The sequence below is a fragment of the Bubalus kerabau genome, chromosome X (genome assembly GCF_029407905.1).
Source record: "Bubalus kerabau isolate K-KA32 ecotype Philippines breed swamp buffalo chromosome X, PCC_UOA_SB_1v2, whole genome shotgun sequence".
NCBI lineage: Eukaryota > Metazoa > Chordata > Mammalia > Artiodactyla > Bovidae > Bubalus > Bubalus kerabau.
Genome location: NC_073647.1, coordinates 127,223,602 through 127,242,024, shown reverse-complemented (window position 1 = coordinate 127,242,024; position 18,423 = coordinate 127,223,602). Strand labels below are relative to the sequence as shown.

At 37.0% G+C, this 18,423-nt stretch overlaps 1 protein-coding gene across 5 annotated transcripts in view; it reads right to left on the bottom strand.

Annotated features, from left to right (window-relative positions):
- DMD (dystrophin) overlaps positions 1–18,423 on the bottom strand; it is a 2,389,494-nt gene that overhangs the window by 1,801,806 nt on the left and 569,265 nt on the right. For all 5 annotated transcript variants that reach the window (XM_055564496.1, XM_055564495.1, XM_055564498.1 and 2 more), the window contains exon 7: positions 10,478–10,596. In XM_055564496.1, coding sequence (XP_055420471.1) covers positions 10,478–10,596 — 119 coding nt within the window. The remainder of the gene's footprint in view (positions 1–10,477; positions 10,597–18,423) is intronic.

Sequence of the window (18,423 nt, the reverse complement as noted above, 5' to 3'; positions counted from 1 at the left end):
TTGGAATGAGTGGGAAGTTCACAGGAAAAACAGGAAGATTTAACATGGGGAATTATGTAATACAGGGAAAGTCAGCATTTATCCTGGAGGAAAGCAAAATAATTAGGAAGATCAGCTCTCTCTAATCAAGACAATTTATAGGAATACAAAGTGAAGTAACATTTAATTTCCTCAATATTCCAGACACTTGACATATGTTTTAGCTGTTATTTCCGAATGCCTGTGCGTGTGTACTAAGTTACTTCAGTCATGTCTGACTCTTTGCAACCCCATGGACTGTAGCCCACCAGGTTCCTCTCTCTATGGGATTCTCCAGGCAAGAATACTGGAGTGGGTTGCCATGCTCTCCTCCAGGGGATCTTCCCGACCCAGGGATTGAACCAGCATCTCTTATGTCTCCTGCATCGGCAGGCAGGTTCTTTACCACTAGCACCAGGTATTGCTTAACTGATGGGAACCAAGCAGTGCAGAGTTAAAGAATCCACCTGCCAAGGCAGGAGATGCAAGAGACATGGGTTAGATCCCTGGGTCAGGAAGATTCCCTGGAGAAGGAAATGGTAACCCACTCCAGTATTCTTGCCTAGAGAATCCGATGGCTACAGTCCATGGGATTGCAAAAGAGTCAGGCAGGACTGAGCACATACACACATTATTCAACTTAATCCTTACAGCAACTCTATCAGGTAGATATCATTGATTCATCTTTGCACAGTGAGCAAAACTGAGGCTCAGAAAGTTTCCCAGCACCATATAAATAATTAAATGCAAAAATTGGATTTCAACCCAAGACTAGTTGGCTCTAGGAATAAAAGGTTAAAATCAGGTCTAAGCTTTCCTGGGAAAATGACTGGAGAATTGTGTTTTCCAAGAACTAGGGAGCTGAGATAATTGGTAAAGTCGTGCCTCTTTTGTTGGCTAAGTGCGACTGCTCTTAGGCTAGTGAGGAGGGGCTGTGTACTGACATGCAAGCCTTTATCCTCTGTTAGCAGAAGGACTGCCATCATTAGTGGGAAATCATGGATAGAGCTTCCTCGTGTCAAGTGGCCCACATGAAGCCTAGCTCTTACCCCATGTGCATAAGGTGCAAATGTGTGTATTCTGGGTGCTTCTGGGCCACTCAATGTCATAAAGATTCCAGCTTATCTCTTGCCTTGTATCCTTCTATACAGCTAAGTCAACGTAGTATTAGACTGAATTCCATTGCATCTGTGAGTAAAATTGCCAATTTGATCCCCTCACAACCACACTGATACTGCAGGCTGCAATGACTGTTATATATTGTCACTAAAAGTCATATTCGGCTGAAAAACAGACTGCTTAGCAAAACTAATCCTAGATAAATGGCTTGTGATTAAAGTCAATCTATTTCTGGCATTAATATCAGAGATCATGAAGTTAACTAAAGCTCTTTCCCTCTTTTAAATGGATTTATAGGATCACAGATTTGTCCTGTGAAAAAATTATTTCACTGCCACTTTTAAATAGTTTTTTCCTTTTATTATCCCTTTGTTATTATTAAAAATTTCCTCTGGAATAAGAGGCTTTATCAGCTGTGCCAATGAAAGAAATATTTACTAGCTGAAAAAGGGATCACCAAATCCTTGATGACAGGGCACAGAGACACTAATTAGGATCAAAGTGAGAGAGGAAGAGTATAAAGAACAAATAAATAAAAGGACAGAAAGCCAGGTACGACCTCCACACATAGGTTGTCTGGGACAAGCCTTTGGTGGAATCAGTGTGTGCGTGAGAGCGTCATTCTATCACAAATACGTCCATGAAGTAATAAACAGAAGGGATGGAGAGAGCGAGCGAGCTGTGTGGACAGCAGATAAGGTAAGTCCCTTAATCCTAAAAGAGAATGTTTTTGGTAGCCAGTCTTACGTGACAGCTAGTCTATTTCTATTTTATCTGGTGGACGAACCATTTCTCATTAACAACAGGACTGTTAGCAATAAGCAATGCTCCAATAATTGAAGATTTGAACAGCAGGCTTAGTCACCTCTTGAGGAAGAAAATGCTAGAAATCTTTTTAAAACCCTGGTACAACAGATTCTGGGTTTTATCCTCTAAAAAGACTTATCTACAGAAAGCATTGTTCTATTGCAACTACTTTACCTTAGTTATATGACAGTCTCACCTGATGAGCTTTTAAAAATTTCTAATGTCAGGGCCCAACAACAAAAAAAAAATAACAAAATAAAAAAATTATAAAAAAATTAATCAATAAAATAAAAAATATCAGCTTTAATCCCAATGTTTTCATAAGTCTCCACCAGGTGATTTTACTGAGCAACCCCATTGGAAAGAATATCAACTTTGAGGAGAGGTAAAACTGAATTTGATTTTTGCACATCTTTCTTTTGGCTGGGTGATCCTGGTCTTAGTAAAGCTCTCTAAGCCTCAGTTTTTCCATCTATAAAATAAAGATAAACTGCCCAAGAACTACTGCACAAAACAAATGTGAGGTTCCTAAAACATGGTTGTCATACGGAAATTTTAGTTAGATTTTATCAAAAAGAACTTCGTGTATTTTAATTTATATCACTAGCAACAAATAAGAAAATTATTTTTAGGAAAAACAGTACTTTGAGTTCAGGTAGAAATTTTCCAGCAATATTTTTTAAAATCTCACAAGAATAATACTGCAGAACAATTGATTATCTCTAAAAGAGTAAAAATACTTGATTTCAACCAACTTATTAAATTTTAATAATACATAACCTCCCCAATCATTTAATAGCTGTTTCAGTTTTCTCATCTCTCAAGGAGATAGCATATGACCCACTAACTCCACAAGTTTGCCATAAGCAAATAAATATAAAAGTATACTATATTATTTTTAAGTATAATCACAAGACTACACTTAAGTCTTGTGATTATATAATTCTTTACAATAATTAAATTTCATCTTTATGAGAATTAAATTATCCTGTTATAAAAATTAAATAGCATCCACCAAGACTCTAGTTCATTACTATTTTATCCAAATACCATTGTAACTAATATATTTTTTCATTTTTATTTCATATTCCAGCTGTTCAATGGCCCATGCATTTTTATAGAGAGATATGATTTAATCAGAAAACATATGTACCAACCTGACACCTATTTTTCTTAGCACTCAGCTTTTAGGTTTTCATATATTCATTTGAAAGTTCTATGATACCATCTATTTTTTTAATCAAACACAGCTAATTCCATTTTGAAGACTGTGAAATGAACAAAAATATCCCAACTATAAGGAACATATGCTTTACTTTCAAACATCATCACTGATTTTATTAAAACTGCATATAAATTTCAAAACTATTTATGCCATTTTATTATCATTTTCTATAATCATTTGAATATTTAAAATGTTTTTTAATTACCTCTACATTTTCCCATGATAAATAAGAAATACAAATAACAATTACAAAAAAACTTTACCCATAATTGCTACTATCTCATTTATTAGATATGTCTTATTAAAATCAGTAACAAAGGAACAACAAATTTTGTTTCAAATATATTTCCTTAACAGACTAATGGACTCCTAGTGATGACATACTCGGGGACACCATCCACAAAATATCTACTGTATGTCATTCAGCACTGGAACATGGTGGACATATTTTCCAACTGTTTAAACAATTTATAGATGGCCTGTCAGTCATTCAATATTATTTATTGTGACTGCATAGGCATAGGATGTTATATTTCCCCCACTTAAATAAGGTGAGAGTCCTTCATTCATGTCCGACTCTTTGCGACCCCATGGGCTATACATCCACGGAACTCTCCAGGCCAGAATGCTGGAGTGGGTAGCTGTTCCCTTCTCCAGGGTATCATCCCAACCTAGGGATCGAACCCAGATCTCTGGCATTGCAGGCAGATTCTTTACCAGCTGAGCCACCAGGGAAGCCCCTACTTAAATAAAAACTAGTTGTAAAAACCATCCTGGTAAAGTAATTAAAAAGAGATTCTTGGTAACATAGACAAGGATTATACTCAAACACTTCTGAACAAATTTGGTAAAGACACTCATCCAGGATGAAAACCTTAAATCACATGATTAGATTATATGTCATTATTTAAGTTCCACAACCTAGCAAGAAACTACATTACTTCAGTGTGTGTTCAGTCACTGAGTTGTGTCCGACTCTTCGCTACCCCATGGATTGTAGCACACCAGGCTCCTCATGAGATTTTTCAGGCAAGAATACTGGATTGGGTTGCCATTTCCTTTTACAGAGGATCTTCCTGACCCAGGGATCGAACCTGGTTCTCTTGTGTTTCCTGCATTGGCAGGCGGAGTCTTTACCACTGAGCCACCTGGGAAGCCCACTGCTTAACAATGAATAATATTCCTTTTAACAAACTCCTAACAGAGATTAAAAATATATATAAATTGGCAGACTATTTTCCATAAGGTCAAAATTGTGATGAATTAAAAAAGAACATAAAAATGAGTAGAAAATACTTAGAGAGTAAATTCACGCCATGTACACACACTGCCTTTTTAATATTTTGCAAGTTTCCTTATTGTCTCAATGGCTGAATTTGGGACGGTTGCATTCAATTATTTCTGTCATCCAAGCAATTGAAATGGATCAACAGAACAAGAATCACTTCAATTTATTAGTGATTCATTCAAACTGTCCTGAAAATATTCATTTGCTAGGTTATCTGAACTGAGAATAAAGGTAGATGATAGGATATCAAAAATAAACATGAGATTCATTCTCTCTTTCTCTTCCCCTCTCCCTCTCTCTGTCTCATATGCTTTGTTAGCATTTCAGGTTACTGGAAAGTATATAGTAACATAACCATTTTTAAAATTTCTGTTGCAATAAGCAATTTGAAAGTTCTCAATCAGGAAACAGATCACAACACTAATATCTTAATGTTAGTATATTTATCTCTATCACAATATTAATGCAGTATCTTTAGCTGCATTTATATGCTAATATTTATTTACTATTATTGGTAACCTTTTTACCCACATAGAAAGTTTTCATCTATTTATTTTGCTATGTATTACAAAGTACTGCCTCCCTGCCCCTCAAAGATCTTTCTTCTATAGTAGCAATGATAAATTTGAGGATGCCTCCAGATACTCAGCTAAAGTAATCATAACTCAAATGCATTAAATTATATTAAAGTGGCAATAGACAGTCAATGCTAGTTTCTGTTCTAATCAATGCTAATCAAAGTATATATTTAAATAATTTAACACAATATTTCCCAAATTCCTTTACTAAAAGGTTGTGCTGAATATACATTAAGCAAATAAGATGCCAACACTAAATCTAATGTTGCCCATTCCTTTGCTAATACAATAATGCCATCTCTAATTTACTCATTTCAACTGCAATCTACTGAAGTTCAAAATTAAAGAAATATTTTCATTATTATTACTTAACACCATTAAATGATATAATTCGGCTCTAATGATCAAATTTTAATGCTTCCTTTAAAAAGAAACCCTGGAAAAACTGGTCTCCTGTTGATATAATAGGCTTCCCTGGTGGCTCAGACGGTCAAGTGTCTGCCTGCAGTGCAGGAGACCTGGATTCGATCCCTGGATTGGGAAGATCCCCTGGAAAAGGAAATGGCAACCTACTCCAGTACTCTTGCCTGGAAAATTCCATGGACTGAGGAGCCTGGTGGGCTACAGTTCATGGGGTCGCAAAGAGTCAGACAGGACTGAGCGACTTCACTTTCACTTTCTTCCATTCTGTTATTATCATATCTGTAAAAGCAGTTGATGATATTTTCTTTTCTTTTTTTTTTTCTATTTTCCATTGCAAAATAGGTAGACTAAGAACTGTTATCCAAAAAACTTGAGATTTCCTAGTAGATAATTACAATTTATAATATCTCTAAAACCACTCTGCCAGAGATAACAATATTAATCAGTAATACAAAACAATACAAAAGAATATATATATTTTGTTGCTTTGCCATCAAAAAGGCAATGGCCATTTTAATTCAATATGTACTATTAAAATACTTTAATATATGGGGAAAAAGAACATTTTGCACTGCAGAGAGTTTGGTGGTAAAGTGTGTCATATATTTACAATAATAACTTCTACTTGAAATGTTATACACATAAGAAACACCAGTATATTTCAACCTCATTACATTCTCTGAAAACCAAGGTATTCCACAATGGGTTCTAGAAAAAAATCAGTCTAAATGATATGAAATGATTGTGCCTGTCCATAAAAAGCTCGAGTTATTTACATTAACAAGATCCATCTGAATTGGTTTTCTCTTTCCACTTTAGCTTAGTGTAAATTACTTATTAGCATTCTTATTGTTAATGGTATCAAAATGTGATGAACGGAACAAGGATAGAAACAAAAAAAAGCACACTACTTGCTCAAACCACCTAAAAAGAAGTCTTAAGGACTTTCTTTTACAACAAAAGCTATATATCTTCTCTTGATTACTTTCTGAAGACTAATCAACTGCATGCAGGTCAAGTGAAGTCAGAAACCATTCATTCAGGAAGAAAACTTTCAAAAAGAAGAGCTAATTCTTGGAAAGGTAGACTCTAAAAGCAACTCAAGAGCGATGCACAGATTAGCCAGGCAGAAAATAGAATCTGTGTCACCATCCTCACCCTGGGAAAATGAAGTGGATTAAAACCAAACTAATTGGCTTGTTAATGTCATTTTGAGGTCATAAATATTTCTTGAAAGCCCTAGTGTTCATCAAATTTTACTCCTGTCATTCATTTTTCATTCTAAAGTCAGTCTGGTAAACCATGGATGATGTGAGCATCATCTTGCACATCCCAGATGGAAATGACTTACTATAGTCAAAAGTCATCTAGAACTGGCATATATTTTTATCCCTGATTTTTTTTTTTATTTCTTTAAGAAGAGCATTTTCACTTTGCTATTCACAAGGAAAAGCTGACAAAGCACTCTCTTAATGCATAAAGTGTTGTGTGGATCTGCAAACAAACCAATTTGTTTGAAACTCAGGGAAGCAAACAATGCATATGAAACCCACAAAGCACTACTGTGTGTGTCTTATAGGGAAATCATAAGAGAAAGTGAATCGAATGACTCACAATAGGATATGTTTGGAAGAAGATAAACCTTTTATATCTATGAGCATAAAGACGCATAAAGTATTAAATAATTTTACCTTAGTAGTACTTATTTTTGCATATGTTAACATTTAAACTACCAGAAACAGCTCCTGAAATTGGTTATGCTAATGCCTATTGCTACGCATTTTAAAAGGCAATTCCACTTAAAACCAAACCTCAGGCCTCAAAACAACAGTTAAGGTCAAACGAAGCATACCAAAGTCGATATACACAAGATATGAAAAGCTCCAAATTATATTTCAATGACTTGTTTAATTTGTAAATCAACCCAATCAACAAAGCATATGTTTAAAATTCTAAAGACATTTTTGGGTAAGTATTTCTTTAAACCAAATGTAACTTCAATCCCCCAATAATAAATATCTCCCCAAATGCAAAGCTGAATGTTTCATTAGCCTCCTAAGGGGCATATTAGATATGAAAAGAAAATTGCTTTGAAGAATAGCCGAAATCATCATGTACAAGCTAAAGAACCAATATGTGGTTAAATAAAAATATGAACTTCTCAAAGGTAATTACTATCAGATCAGATCAGATCAGTCGCTCAGTCGTGTCCAACTCTTTGCGACCCCATGAATCGCAGCTCACCAGGCCTCCCTGTCCATCACCAACTCCCGGAGTTCACTCAGACTCATGTCCATCGAGTCAGCGATGCCATACAGGGCATGCAAGAAGTCTATGAGTCTGCCAGTGTGTTAGGGAAATACACAAACGTGCATTAAAAAATTATAGCTCAATGTATTTTCAAGAGATGATATCAATGATAATTAAAAGAAAAAATTACCTAAATCATAAGGATTTTTATTTTCTAATTAGTTAATTGCAAAGACAGAATAGTATCTCTTACAATCTAAGACTTAAGTCTTTGAATGCATATTTGAGTATTTCCCTAACACACTGGCGGGAACTGATAGATAGCTAAAAAACGTTAAGATTTATACTTAATCTTTACCTTATTGAAATCCATAAAAAAAACTGTAATAAACCATTTTAGGAAATGGAATGCTCTTTGACTCGGAAGGGAGTCCTAAACAGCAAAAGTTTTCAGATCCAAGAGTTCATTGGCAAAATGAAACTATAACCAGTGGTTTGATCTTTATTAATCAGCTTGTATTTCATACTGTGTTTGGTTGACTTCAAATTGTCAGGTTTGAGGTATTTTTTCCCTCTGTTTTTAAATGTATTTATTTTTAATTGGAGGGTAATTTCTTTACTGTGTTGAGGGTGTTCCTACAAGCCTATATGATGTGCATTTTGACACATACTTGCCACTTAGGAATATGGAATTGGGCATATCAGGCTCTTTTATGCTATAAAATACATTATTTAACTGCCTTTTTCTGATTATAGGCATATCAATATAGTTTCTGATTATGATGTGGATGTCTATTCTGGATCCACTTACTTCACTATTCAAAGGAGGACTTAGAGATCAAAAGCCATTTTATAACTCAACAAGGAAAAGATCTATTTTAAACTTACTATTTTATGAAAGGAGAGGGCACACACAAGAATAACTTGAGCATATATATCAGATGAAAGAAACAACCATATGCAGATTTAACAACAACAACAACAAAAAACTATTAACAGGCTTATCCTTCAGGTTCACACACTATAGCTCTCATCCTCAGGGACTAGAGTTCATATTTTCATTATGTCTGCATCTCTACCTCACTGGAGTATGAAAAAACACATATATTGGTACTAGGAGTTAATAGTGAAGTAACCCTCCCCCATCTTGCAAGACAAGGAAATATGATTGATACAATTTCTCCCTTAGAGCTAAACAGAGACTGGAAGGACACTGACCATCTATTGAGGCAATAAGAAGAGGTTAGAGGCATGTATTATCTAAAGGAGAGGAAACATTTCTAGTGTACTTAATCTGATTCCCACTTCACAAACACATTTGCATTGCTATAATTTTCCCTTCCGAAGTCCATATACAGGGGTCAATTAGATATGATTATTCTGGTTCTTGTGATTGTTAAATATCTCATTTATAATATCTGAGCTTCCATTTTGATTATGTCATTTTTTAAAATCTTGTTTTGTTTAAAATTAACTCCCCCACCACTATGGGTCTGCCATGAATAAGACCCACCAATATATAGGTCTGCTATGAATAAGATAAGGCAATCAGGTTTCTAGATCTGTAACATGAAGTAATAGATTCTGGTTGATGATAAATTCACCAGTGAAAGGCTATCCTCTGAGTTATTTTGGAACTTTTCCTGATGGGACCCATGATCACCACTCAAGGATCTCCTGATTTGGGATTGATTCAATATTCCCAAGACAGAAGAATTATATGACCCTACTCAAATATCATCTTGAATTATTAATATATCACAGATAATCAATCCCACTGATACAGTTTCTCCAACTTCTGGGTTTAGAGTGTGGTAAAGCCTCAGTAAAGAGAATATAGCTTGCAATTTCAAAGAAGTTGGCAGATTAAAAAGTGCCTCATAGGCTAGAAGAAAAGCAGAGGTCAGGAATTATTATCCCTCTAATCCATGTGTTTGTAGATATGACTATGCAGCACCAAACATAAGGATGGAATTTACTTAAGTGTAATATTATAAAAATATAAATACAGTAGTAGTAGTGTTAGTTGCTCAGTCATGTCCAACTCTTTGCAATCCCATGGACTGTAGCCTGCCAGGCTCCTCTGTCCATGGGATTCCAGGGAGGAATACTGAAGTGGACTGCCATTCCCTTTTCCAGAAGATCTTCCTGATCCAGGAATCAAACCTGGGTCTCCTGCATTGCAGGCAGATTCTTTACCATTTGAGCTACAGGGAAGACCCCATAAATACAGTGCTGCCCATCAACTAAAGAAGCAGAAAACGAATAACTAGTCAATGGAGGACTTCCCCTACAGTGACCAATTACAACAGAATCAGCACCAGGAAAAGATTCCCTGATTTAAACAGTAAACCATGTTGCCTCTTATACAGTATATGAATGCAAGTGCCAAGAGTAGCTAACTAATTACAGCCGATTAGTGTATCAAATCTCTTGGTAGAAAAAGCAAAACATGAACTTTTTAGAATTATTTGGAGTCAGTGTACTCTAAACATAGTATACTTCATCTGTGAAGCATACACATTCTAAAGGCTTGTGTCTTTTTCTAAACTTTTATATCTTAGTTTCAGATATTGGGATTTGAGAACTAAGATCATATGTGATGATTCATAATACATTTCAGGAAGGCAGACCATTTTAAATATACCTGGAATACAGAAAAACACAATGCACAGTTTCTAGTTTGTGCTTAGTTTGTGAAAATGTGAAGTCTGAGACGATAAACTTTAAACTGTGCTAAAAACAGTAGCAGTTTAGAAATGCACCAACCTTCAGGATCCAGTAGTTTCTCTATGCCTAATTGATATTTGGCAATGTTGAATGCATGTTCCAGTCGTTGTGTGGCTGACTGCTGGCGAACCACACTATTCCAATCAAACAGGTCTGGCCTGAAACACGCACAAATATAAAGACAAATATAAACTGATTGAAAACATTTCATGAGATTCACTTCAATTCTGATTTTTGATTGACAGACAACCCATGCCCACATTCCTTAAGAGGTGAGTGTTACTCTTCAGTACTCTTCAATGACAGTTCTCTTTCAAACCAGGCACAATTATAATAGAAGATCCAGAAGAAAACAAAGTAGAATTGATTCTATCTTATCCAAGCAACAAATGTGTTCATCTCATCCAATCTCATGGATTTAAAGACCAGCCATTTGTTGGTATCTTCTAATTCTATAAGCCCTGCCCAGATCTCTTCCCTGAACTTCAGACTCTAGATCCATCTGCTTACCCAGTATTTCTACTGAGAGTCATGGCAAAACTCAAGTGTTCAAAAGTGACCTTCTGATATTCATCCCCATCGCACTACCCCACCTCACCTACTTGTCTTATAGTTTTCCCTTCCTCAACAATCAATAACAAGGTCAAACTTGTGGTGCTCAGTAGAGAAACTTGGGGTCAACTTTGATGACTCTTTCACCCTCACAGAACACTTAGTTGGAAATATATCCAGCATTTGGCCACTTCACACTATCCTCACTGCTACTACGGTAATCCAACCCCTCCTCGTAGCCTGCACAGATCACTCCATTAGCTTTCTAACTGCTTCCCTCTTCCCACCCTCGCCCTTGTTAATCTCTTCTCAGCAGAGTTGTTGCAGTGATCTGGTAAAATGTTTCATCATAACCTTCTCAAATCCCTCCTATCGAGGGAGTAAACTTCACTGATTTAACTGTGACCTACAAGACACTACATGGTCTGGCTCCCCATTAACTCTTCCCCCCTCATGTTCCTCAGACAGGCTAGATCATTTCCTGCATATGCACTTGCTGTTCCCTATGCCTAGAATTCTATTCCCCTAGACATTGACATGGCTCACTCCTCCACTTCCTTTGGGTCTTTACTCAAAAGTCATGTTAATGAGTTCTTCCCTGCCTTTCCTCCATCTAAAATTTCATGTTGATGAGTTCCTCCCTGCCCTTCTTCCATCTAAAATTGCCTGGCCCCAAAACAAGCATACATGGAATCATTTCCTATTCCTCTTTCAGTTCAGTTCAGTCGCTCAGTCCTGTCTGACTCTTTGCGACCCCATGAATCGTGACTCCCTGTCCATCACCAACTCCTGGAGTTTAACCAAACTCATGTACATCCGTCAGTGATGCCATCCAGCCATCTCATCCTCTGTCATTCCCTTCTCCTCCTGCCCCCATTTCCTCCCAGCATCAGGGTCTTTACCAATGGGTCAACTTTTCGCATGAGGTGGCCAAAGTACTGGAGTTTAAGCTTTAGCATCATTCCTTCCAAAGAACAACCAGGACTGATCTCCTTCAGAATGGACTGGTTGGATCTCCTTGCAGTCCAAGGGACTCTCAAGAGTCTTCTCCAACACCACAGTTCAAAAGCATCAATTCTTTGGCACTCAGCCTTCTTCACAGTCCAACTCTCACAACCATACGTGACCACTGGAAAAACCATAGCCTTGACTAGACTTTGTTGGCAAAGTAATGTTTCTGCTTTTGAATATGCTTCCAAGGAGTAAGTGTCTTTTAATTTCATGGCTGTAGTCACCATCTGCAGTGATTTTGGAGTCCAAAAAAATGAAGTCTGACACTGTTTCCACTGTTTCCCCATCTATTTCCCATGAAGTGATGGGACCGGATGCCATGATCTTCGTTTTCTGAATGTTGAGTTTTAAGCCAACTTTTTCACTCTCCTCTTTCACTTTCATCAAGAGGCCTTTTAGTTCCTCTTCACTTTCTGCCATAAGGGTGGTGTCATCTGCATATCTGAGGTTATTGATATTTCTCCCAGCAATCTTGATTCCAGCTTGTGCTTCTTCCAGCCCAGTGTTTCTCATGATGTCCTCTGCATATAAGTTAAATAAGCAGGGTGACAATATACAGCCTTGACGTACTCCTTTTCCTATTTGGAACCAGTCTGTTGTTCCATGTCCAGTTCTAACTGTTGCTTCCTGACCTGCATACAGATTTCTCAAGAGGAAGGTCAGGTGGTCTGGTATTCCCATCTCTCAGAATTTTCCACAGTTTATTGTGATCCACACAGTCAAAGGCTTTGGCATAGTCAATAAAGCAGAAATAGATGTTTTTCTGGAACTCTCTTGCTTTTTCCATGATCCAGCGGATGTTGGCAATTTGATCTCTGGTTCCTCTGCCTTTTCTAAAACCAGCATGAACATCTGAAAGTTCATGGTTCACATATTGCTGAAGCCTGGCTTGGAGAATTTTAAGCATTACTTTACTAGCGTGTGAGATGAGTGCAATTGTGCGGTAGTCAGAACGTTCTTTGGCATTGCCTTTCTTTGGGATTGGAATGAAAACTGACCTTTTCCAGTCCTGTGGCCACTGCTGAGATTTCCAAATTTGCTGGCATATTGAGTGCAGCACTTTCACAGTGTCATCTTTCAAGATTTGAAATAGCTCAACTGGAATTCCATCACCTCCACTACCTTTGTTCGTAGTGATCCTTCCTAAGGCCTACTTGACTTCATATTCCAGGATGTCTGGCTCTAGGTGAGTGATCACACCATCGTGATTATCTGGGTCATGAAGATCTTTTTTGTACAGTTCTGTGTATTCTTGCCACCTCTTCCTAATATCTTCTGCTTCTGTTAGGTCCCTACCATTTCTGTCCTGTGTTGAGCCCATCTTTGCATGAAATATTCCCTTGGTATCTCTAATTTTCTTGAAGAGATCTCTAGTCTTTCCCATTCTATTGTTTTCCTCTATTTCTTTTCATTGATAGCTGAGGAAGGCTTTCTTATCTCTCCTTGCTATTCTTTGGAACTCTGCATTCAAATGGGTATATCTTTCCTTTTCTCGTTTGCTTTTCACTTCTCTTCTTTTCACAGCTATTTGTAAGGCTTCCTCAGACAGCCATTTTGCTTTTTTTTTTCATTTCTTTTTCTTGGGGATGGTCTTGATTCCTGTCTCCTGTACAATCTCACGAACCTCCAACCATAGTTCATCAGGCGTGCTATCAGATCTAGTCCCTTAAATCTATTTCTCAATCCACTGCTAGTCATAAGGGATTTGATTTACATCATACCTGAATGGTCTAGTGGTTTTCCCTACTTTCTCCAATTTAAGTCTGAATTTGGCAATAAGAAGTTCATGACCTGAGCCACAGTCAGCTCCCATTCTCATTTTTGCTGACTGTATAGAGCTTCTCCATCTTTCACTGCAAAGAATATAATCAATCTGATTTTGCTGTTGACCATCTGGTGATGTCCATGTGTAGAGTCTTCTGTTGTGTTTTTGGAAGAGGGTGTTTGCTATGACCAGTGTGTTCTCTTGGCAGAACTCTATTAACTTTTGCCCTGCTTCATTCTGTACTCTAAGGCCAAATTTGCCTGTTACTCCAGGTGTTTCTTGACTTCCTACTTTTGCATTCCAGTTCCCTATAATGAAAAGGACATCTTTTTTGGGTGTTAGTTCTAGAAGGTCTTGTAGGTCTTCATAGAACTGTTCGACTTCAGCTTCTTCGGCATCACTGGTCGGGGCATAGACTTGAATTACCGTGATATTGAATGGTTTGCCTTGGAAACGGACAGAGATCATTCTGTCGTTTTTGAGATTGCATCCATGTACTGCATTTCAGACTCTTGTTGACTACGATGGCTACTCCATTTCTTCTAAAGGATTCCTGCCCACAATAGTAGATATAATGGTCTGAGTTAAATTCACCCATTCCAGTCCATCTTAGTTCACTGATTTCTAGAATGTTGACGTTCACTCTTGCCATCTCCTGTTTGAGCACTTCCAATTTGCCTTGATTCATGGACCTAACATTCCAGGTTCCTATGCAATATTGCTCTTTACAGCATTGAATCTTGCTTCTATCACCAGTCCCATTCACAATTGGGTGTTGTTTTTGCTTTGGCTCCATCCCTTCATTCTTTCTGAAGCTATTTCTCCACTGATCTCCAGTAGCATATTGGGCATCTACTATTGCTATTAGTGGCTTTATATTTTTCTCCTTAGCACTCAACATATTGTACATTTATTTAATCTTATTTATCTATCTTCTGCACTTGAATGTACAATAATTTCTGCCAGGTGTGTTCACTTCAAGAAATCCAGCCTGACACATAGGAGGGGCTCAATAAGTATTTACTGACTTCACCAGATAATGGTTGAGAACATACTATATGATTATCATTTTCCTTGATGACAGAGCAATACCAAGTCATGTAAGAGGCAGTTCTTATCTATAATGATTTTAAATATATTGAGGAAAAAAATGTGTACATCATAAATTAAATACATCTTAAGTATGATAAATGCAGATAATAATATGTAAGGTTTTCTAAAATCTGAAGGAAAAATATAAAGTTTTTTTCTGAGGCTTAAGGGAGTCTTAAATGGTGGTTTGGGCTTATACTTATGAAAAGTGCTTGAGAATAGAATTTTAAATTGTGTGGCTATTAGAGAATCAAAGCTTTTAGGGAAGGAAAGCTTTTAGGGAAGGTGACAGTCACTCAAGCCCTCACGGGCTGGGCTCCATTGGGAGATTTCCAGTGTCAAGTGGTGGGAGATAGGGTTAGGAGTGGGGATTGGGGTGAGCCAATCCTTGCAAAAGGCCTTGGCTGGTAAAGAATTACAATTTTTCCCAACAACATTGGAAACCAATTATTAAGTGCTTCATCACCTTTCCTGGATCACAGATACCTTTGAAAATCTGATGTGTTCTATGAAACTTCTACCTAGACAAAATACCTATCCATATCTTTATTTTTTTTAATTTTTATTGTAGTGTAGTTGGTTTACAATGTTGTGTTAGTTTCTGCTGTACAGCAAAGTGAATCAGCCACACAAATACATGTACATCCTCCTTTTTTGATTTCCTTCCTATTTATGTCACTACAGAGCACTGAGTAGAGTTCCGTATGCTATACAACAGCTTCCAACTAGATGTCTATTTTATACATAGTGACTATACATAGTGTATATATGTCAATTTCAATCTCCCAAATCATTCCAACACCTCTTTGTTCCCCCTTGGTATCCACATGTTTGTTCTCTATGTCTGTGTCTCTATTTCTGCTTTGCAAAGAATATCATCTGTACCAATTTTTTCAAATTCCACATACATGCATTAATATATGATATTTACTTTTCTCTTTCTGACTTACTTTATTTTGTGTGACAATCTCTAGATAGAATTACAAAGAATTTTTAGGAATTTGGGGTCTGTCAATGGACTCCTGCTTAAGAATTCATGCTCCGCAAAGAGGATGCTACAAGGAAAAGCTTAGCTGCTATTTTCTAAAAGCAGAATTCGAAATAAACATACAACTTTATTTCTCCTCTGACTCTTATTTCTTTTTCTCTACTTGCTCCTACCCTGTTTAATTCACCAGGCTTTTGTGCACTTCTTAGTAAATATAATCTCCTCTATATACTCCAGATTATTTAAAATGACCAACAACCTTTTAGAACCTAAAATGTGTATACACACATACATACATACACACACACACACACACACACACACACACACGGAGCTGTCTCTAGTCGTGTGACTGTATGAAACAAAAATTAAATCCTAGACTATTTGGAGAAAGTTTTAACTTCACTATGCAACCTCTGCCCCATCTTCATTTCTCCATCTCTCAGCAAGAGAAGTGGAAAAGAATATAGGTGGGAGAGTGTGGGAAACTAGTTTCTCATCTACAGCACAGTAAACATGGTTAAATGAATATGATTTAAAAAAAAAAAAAGATTGCTTCCACATTTAAGCCCTTTTCCCTTCATCTTCTCCCCCTTCTCCCTAGCCAGTAACTCATCACCTGGATGAGGAGTTATCTGAGCCATGTAATCTATTTGAGCTTCAGTGTTTTCATTTCAAAAAGAAGGCAATGATGTACTGAATGGTCTTTGAGGTCTCTTCTGGCATTAAAATCAATCTAATAAAATGTTTTATATCATTAAAATACACCATTTATTAACACTTTAAATAACTGTGATTTTTAAATGCATAAAGAATTGTAAAACTAACCAACTGAAGAGGAAAGCCACATACTCTCCTATTAACCTAGACTGTAATTCATAAATAAGAATGTGTGATCAAGGATCGCCAGTCTTCTGAGAAAACTGACATACTGAATGAGACAGCATAGCCTAGGAGAGTCCTCTATGAATCCATAATCTGGGCTCTACCACATATTAACTGTGAAAATATTTCAATCAAAAGTGGAACCAGAGGATACAAAATGGAGAATTCCACACACCTGCCTTAAGAAGAATGTAATGTTAGAATTGAGAGCCTAGTTTTCTATAAATGCCTATTTTACAGAAATCAAGCCTTATCTCCCAACCAATGAATATCCACTCAGAATCTCTTCCCTCCCTTAAGGCAATGAACTTACTGCCTGCACTCCAGCTGGACTGTTCCCTCTTTGCGATCCTTGCCCATACACACAGTCTGACCAAACTCCCAACAGACTCACCTGTATCTCACTATAGCAAGTTTCCCAAATTGCAATTCCTCTGTTATTCCTGAATAAACTCAATTTCTGATTGTTTGAGATTGCCTCTTTTTATCTTTCTATTTTGGGTGACACAGTCAAATGGTCTTAGACAAATCACATAACCTCTCTGTGCCTCAGTTTCCCAATTTGTGAAATGGGGACACCAATAGTATGTAAGTCATGAGAAACAGATGGGCCACTGTCCATAGAACAGTGCCTACACAGTAATAATTTCTCCAAAACACTAACTTCTATTACTTTGTTTTAAGCTTAATTATATTTATAAAATAACAGGAAAACATTTTCAATTTATAGATTCAAGCCAAGAACACCTAAACTTATAGAAGAGGTATAAATTTACAATACTGTTGATGCAAGAATAATAATATAATAACAGAATAGAAGGTGGAAGAGAAGAAGAGGAAGTATGTATAAGGATGATAATTTCCTCATCCTTCTTTTCAGGTGGTTGAGAGACCTTGTCTAAACTTGATGAAAACAGGTATACAACTGTCATTGAAAGTCACACAGGCAACAACTGTAAGAATAAAATTATAACATAGTAATGAAATCAAGAAATAGATGGGGATGAGATGTAAGATGTGTGGGCTTCACATTAAGGAATAAATCCACCTACTGTCAGAAATGAATTAATCAAGAAATAAAGTATTTATAATTATGAAAACCATCAGAGAGAATACAAGAAGTTGCCAACAGTAACCACTAGCAAGTAGAGTGTGATGGAGTAGGACTGGGGTCAGGAAGATATATTTTCTTTCTGGCCTTCTCCTCCCTCTCTAATGTCTGACTGTTTTTAAATCATGTGCTATGTTACTTCTATGGGAATAAACTAAGAAATTAGAAAGAAAATTTTATTGCAACTGTATACTTAGTGCAATTTATTTGCATATTTTGAGCGTGTCTTATGTCTTGTGAAAGTCGCTCAGTTGTGTCTATTTGTGACCCCATGGACTGTAGCCTGTCAGGATCCTCTGCTCTGTCCATGGAATTCTCCAGGCAAGAATACTGGAGTGGGTAGCTGTTCCCTTCTCCAGGGGATCTTCCCAACATTTGGGGGGATCAAACCCAGGTCACCAGCATTGCAGGCAGATTCTTTACCATCTGAGCCACCAGGGAAGCCCAGGAATAATGGAGTGGGTAGCCTATCCCTTCTCCAGTGGATCTTCCCAACCCAGGAATCAAACCGGGGTCTCCTGCATTGCATATGGATTCTTTACCAGCTGAGCTAATTATCATTTGGTTGTTTTTCCCACAAA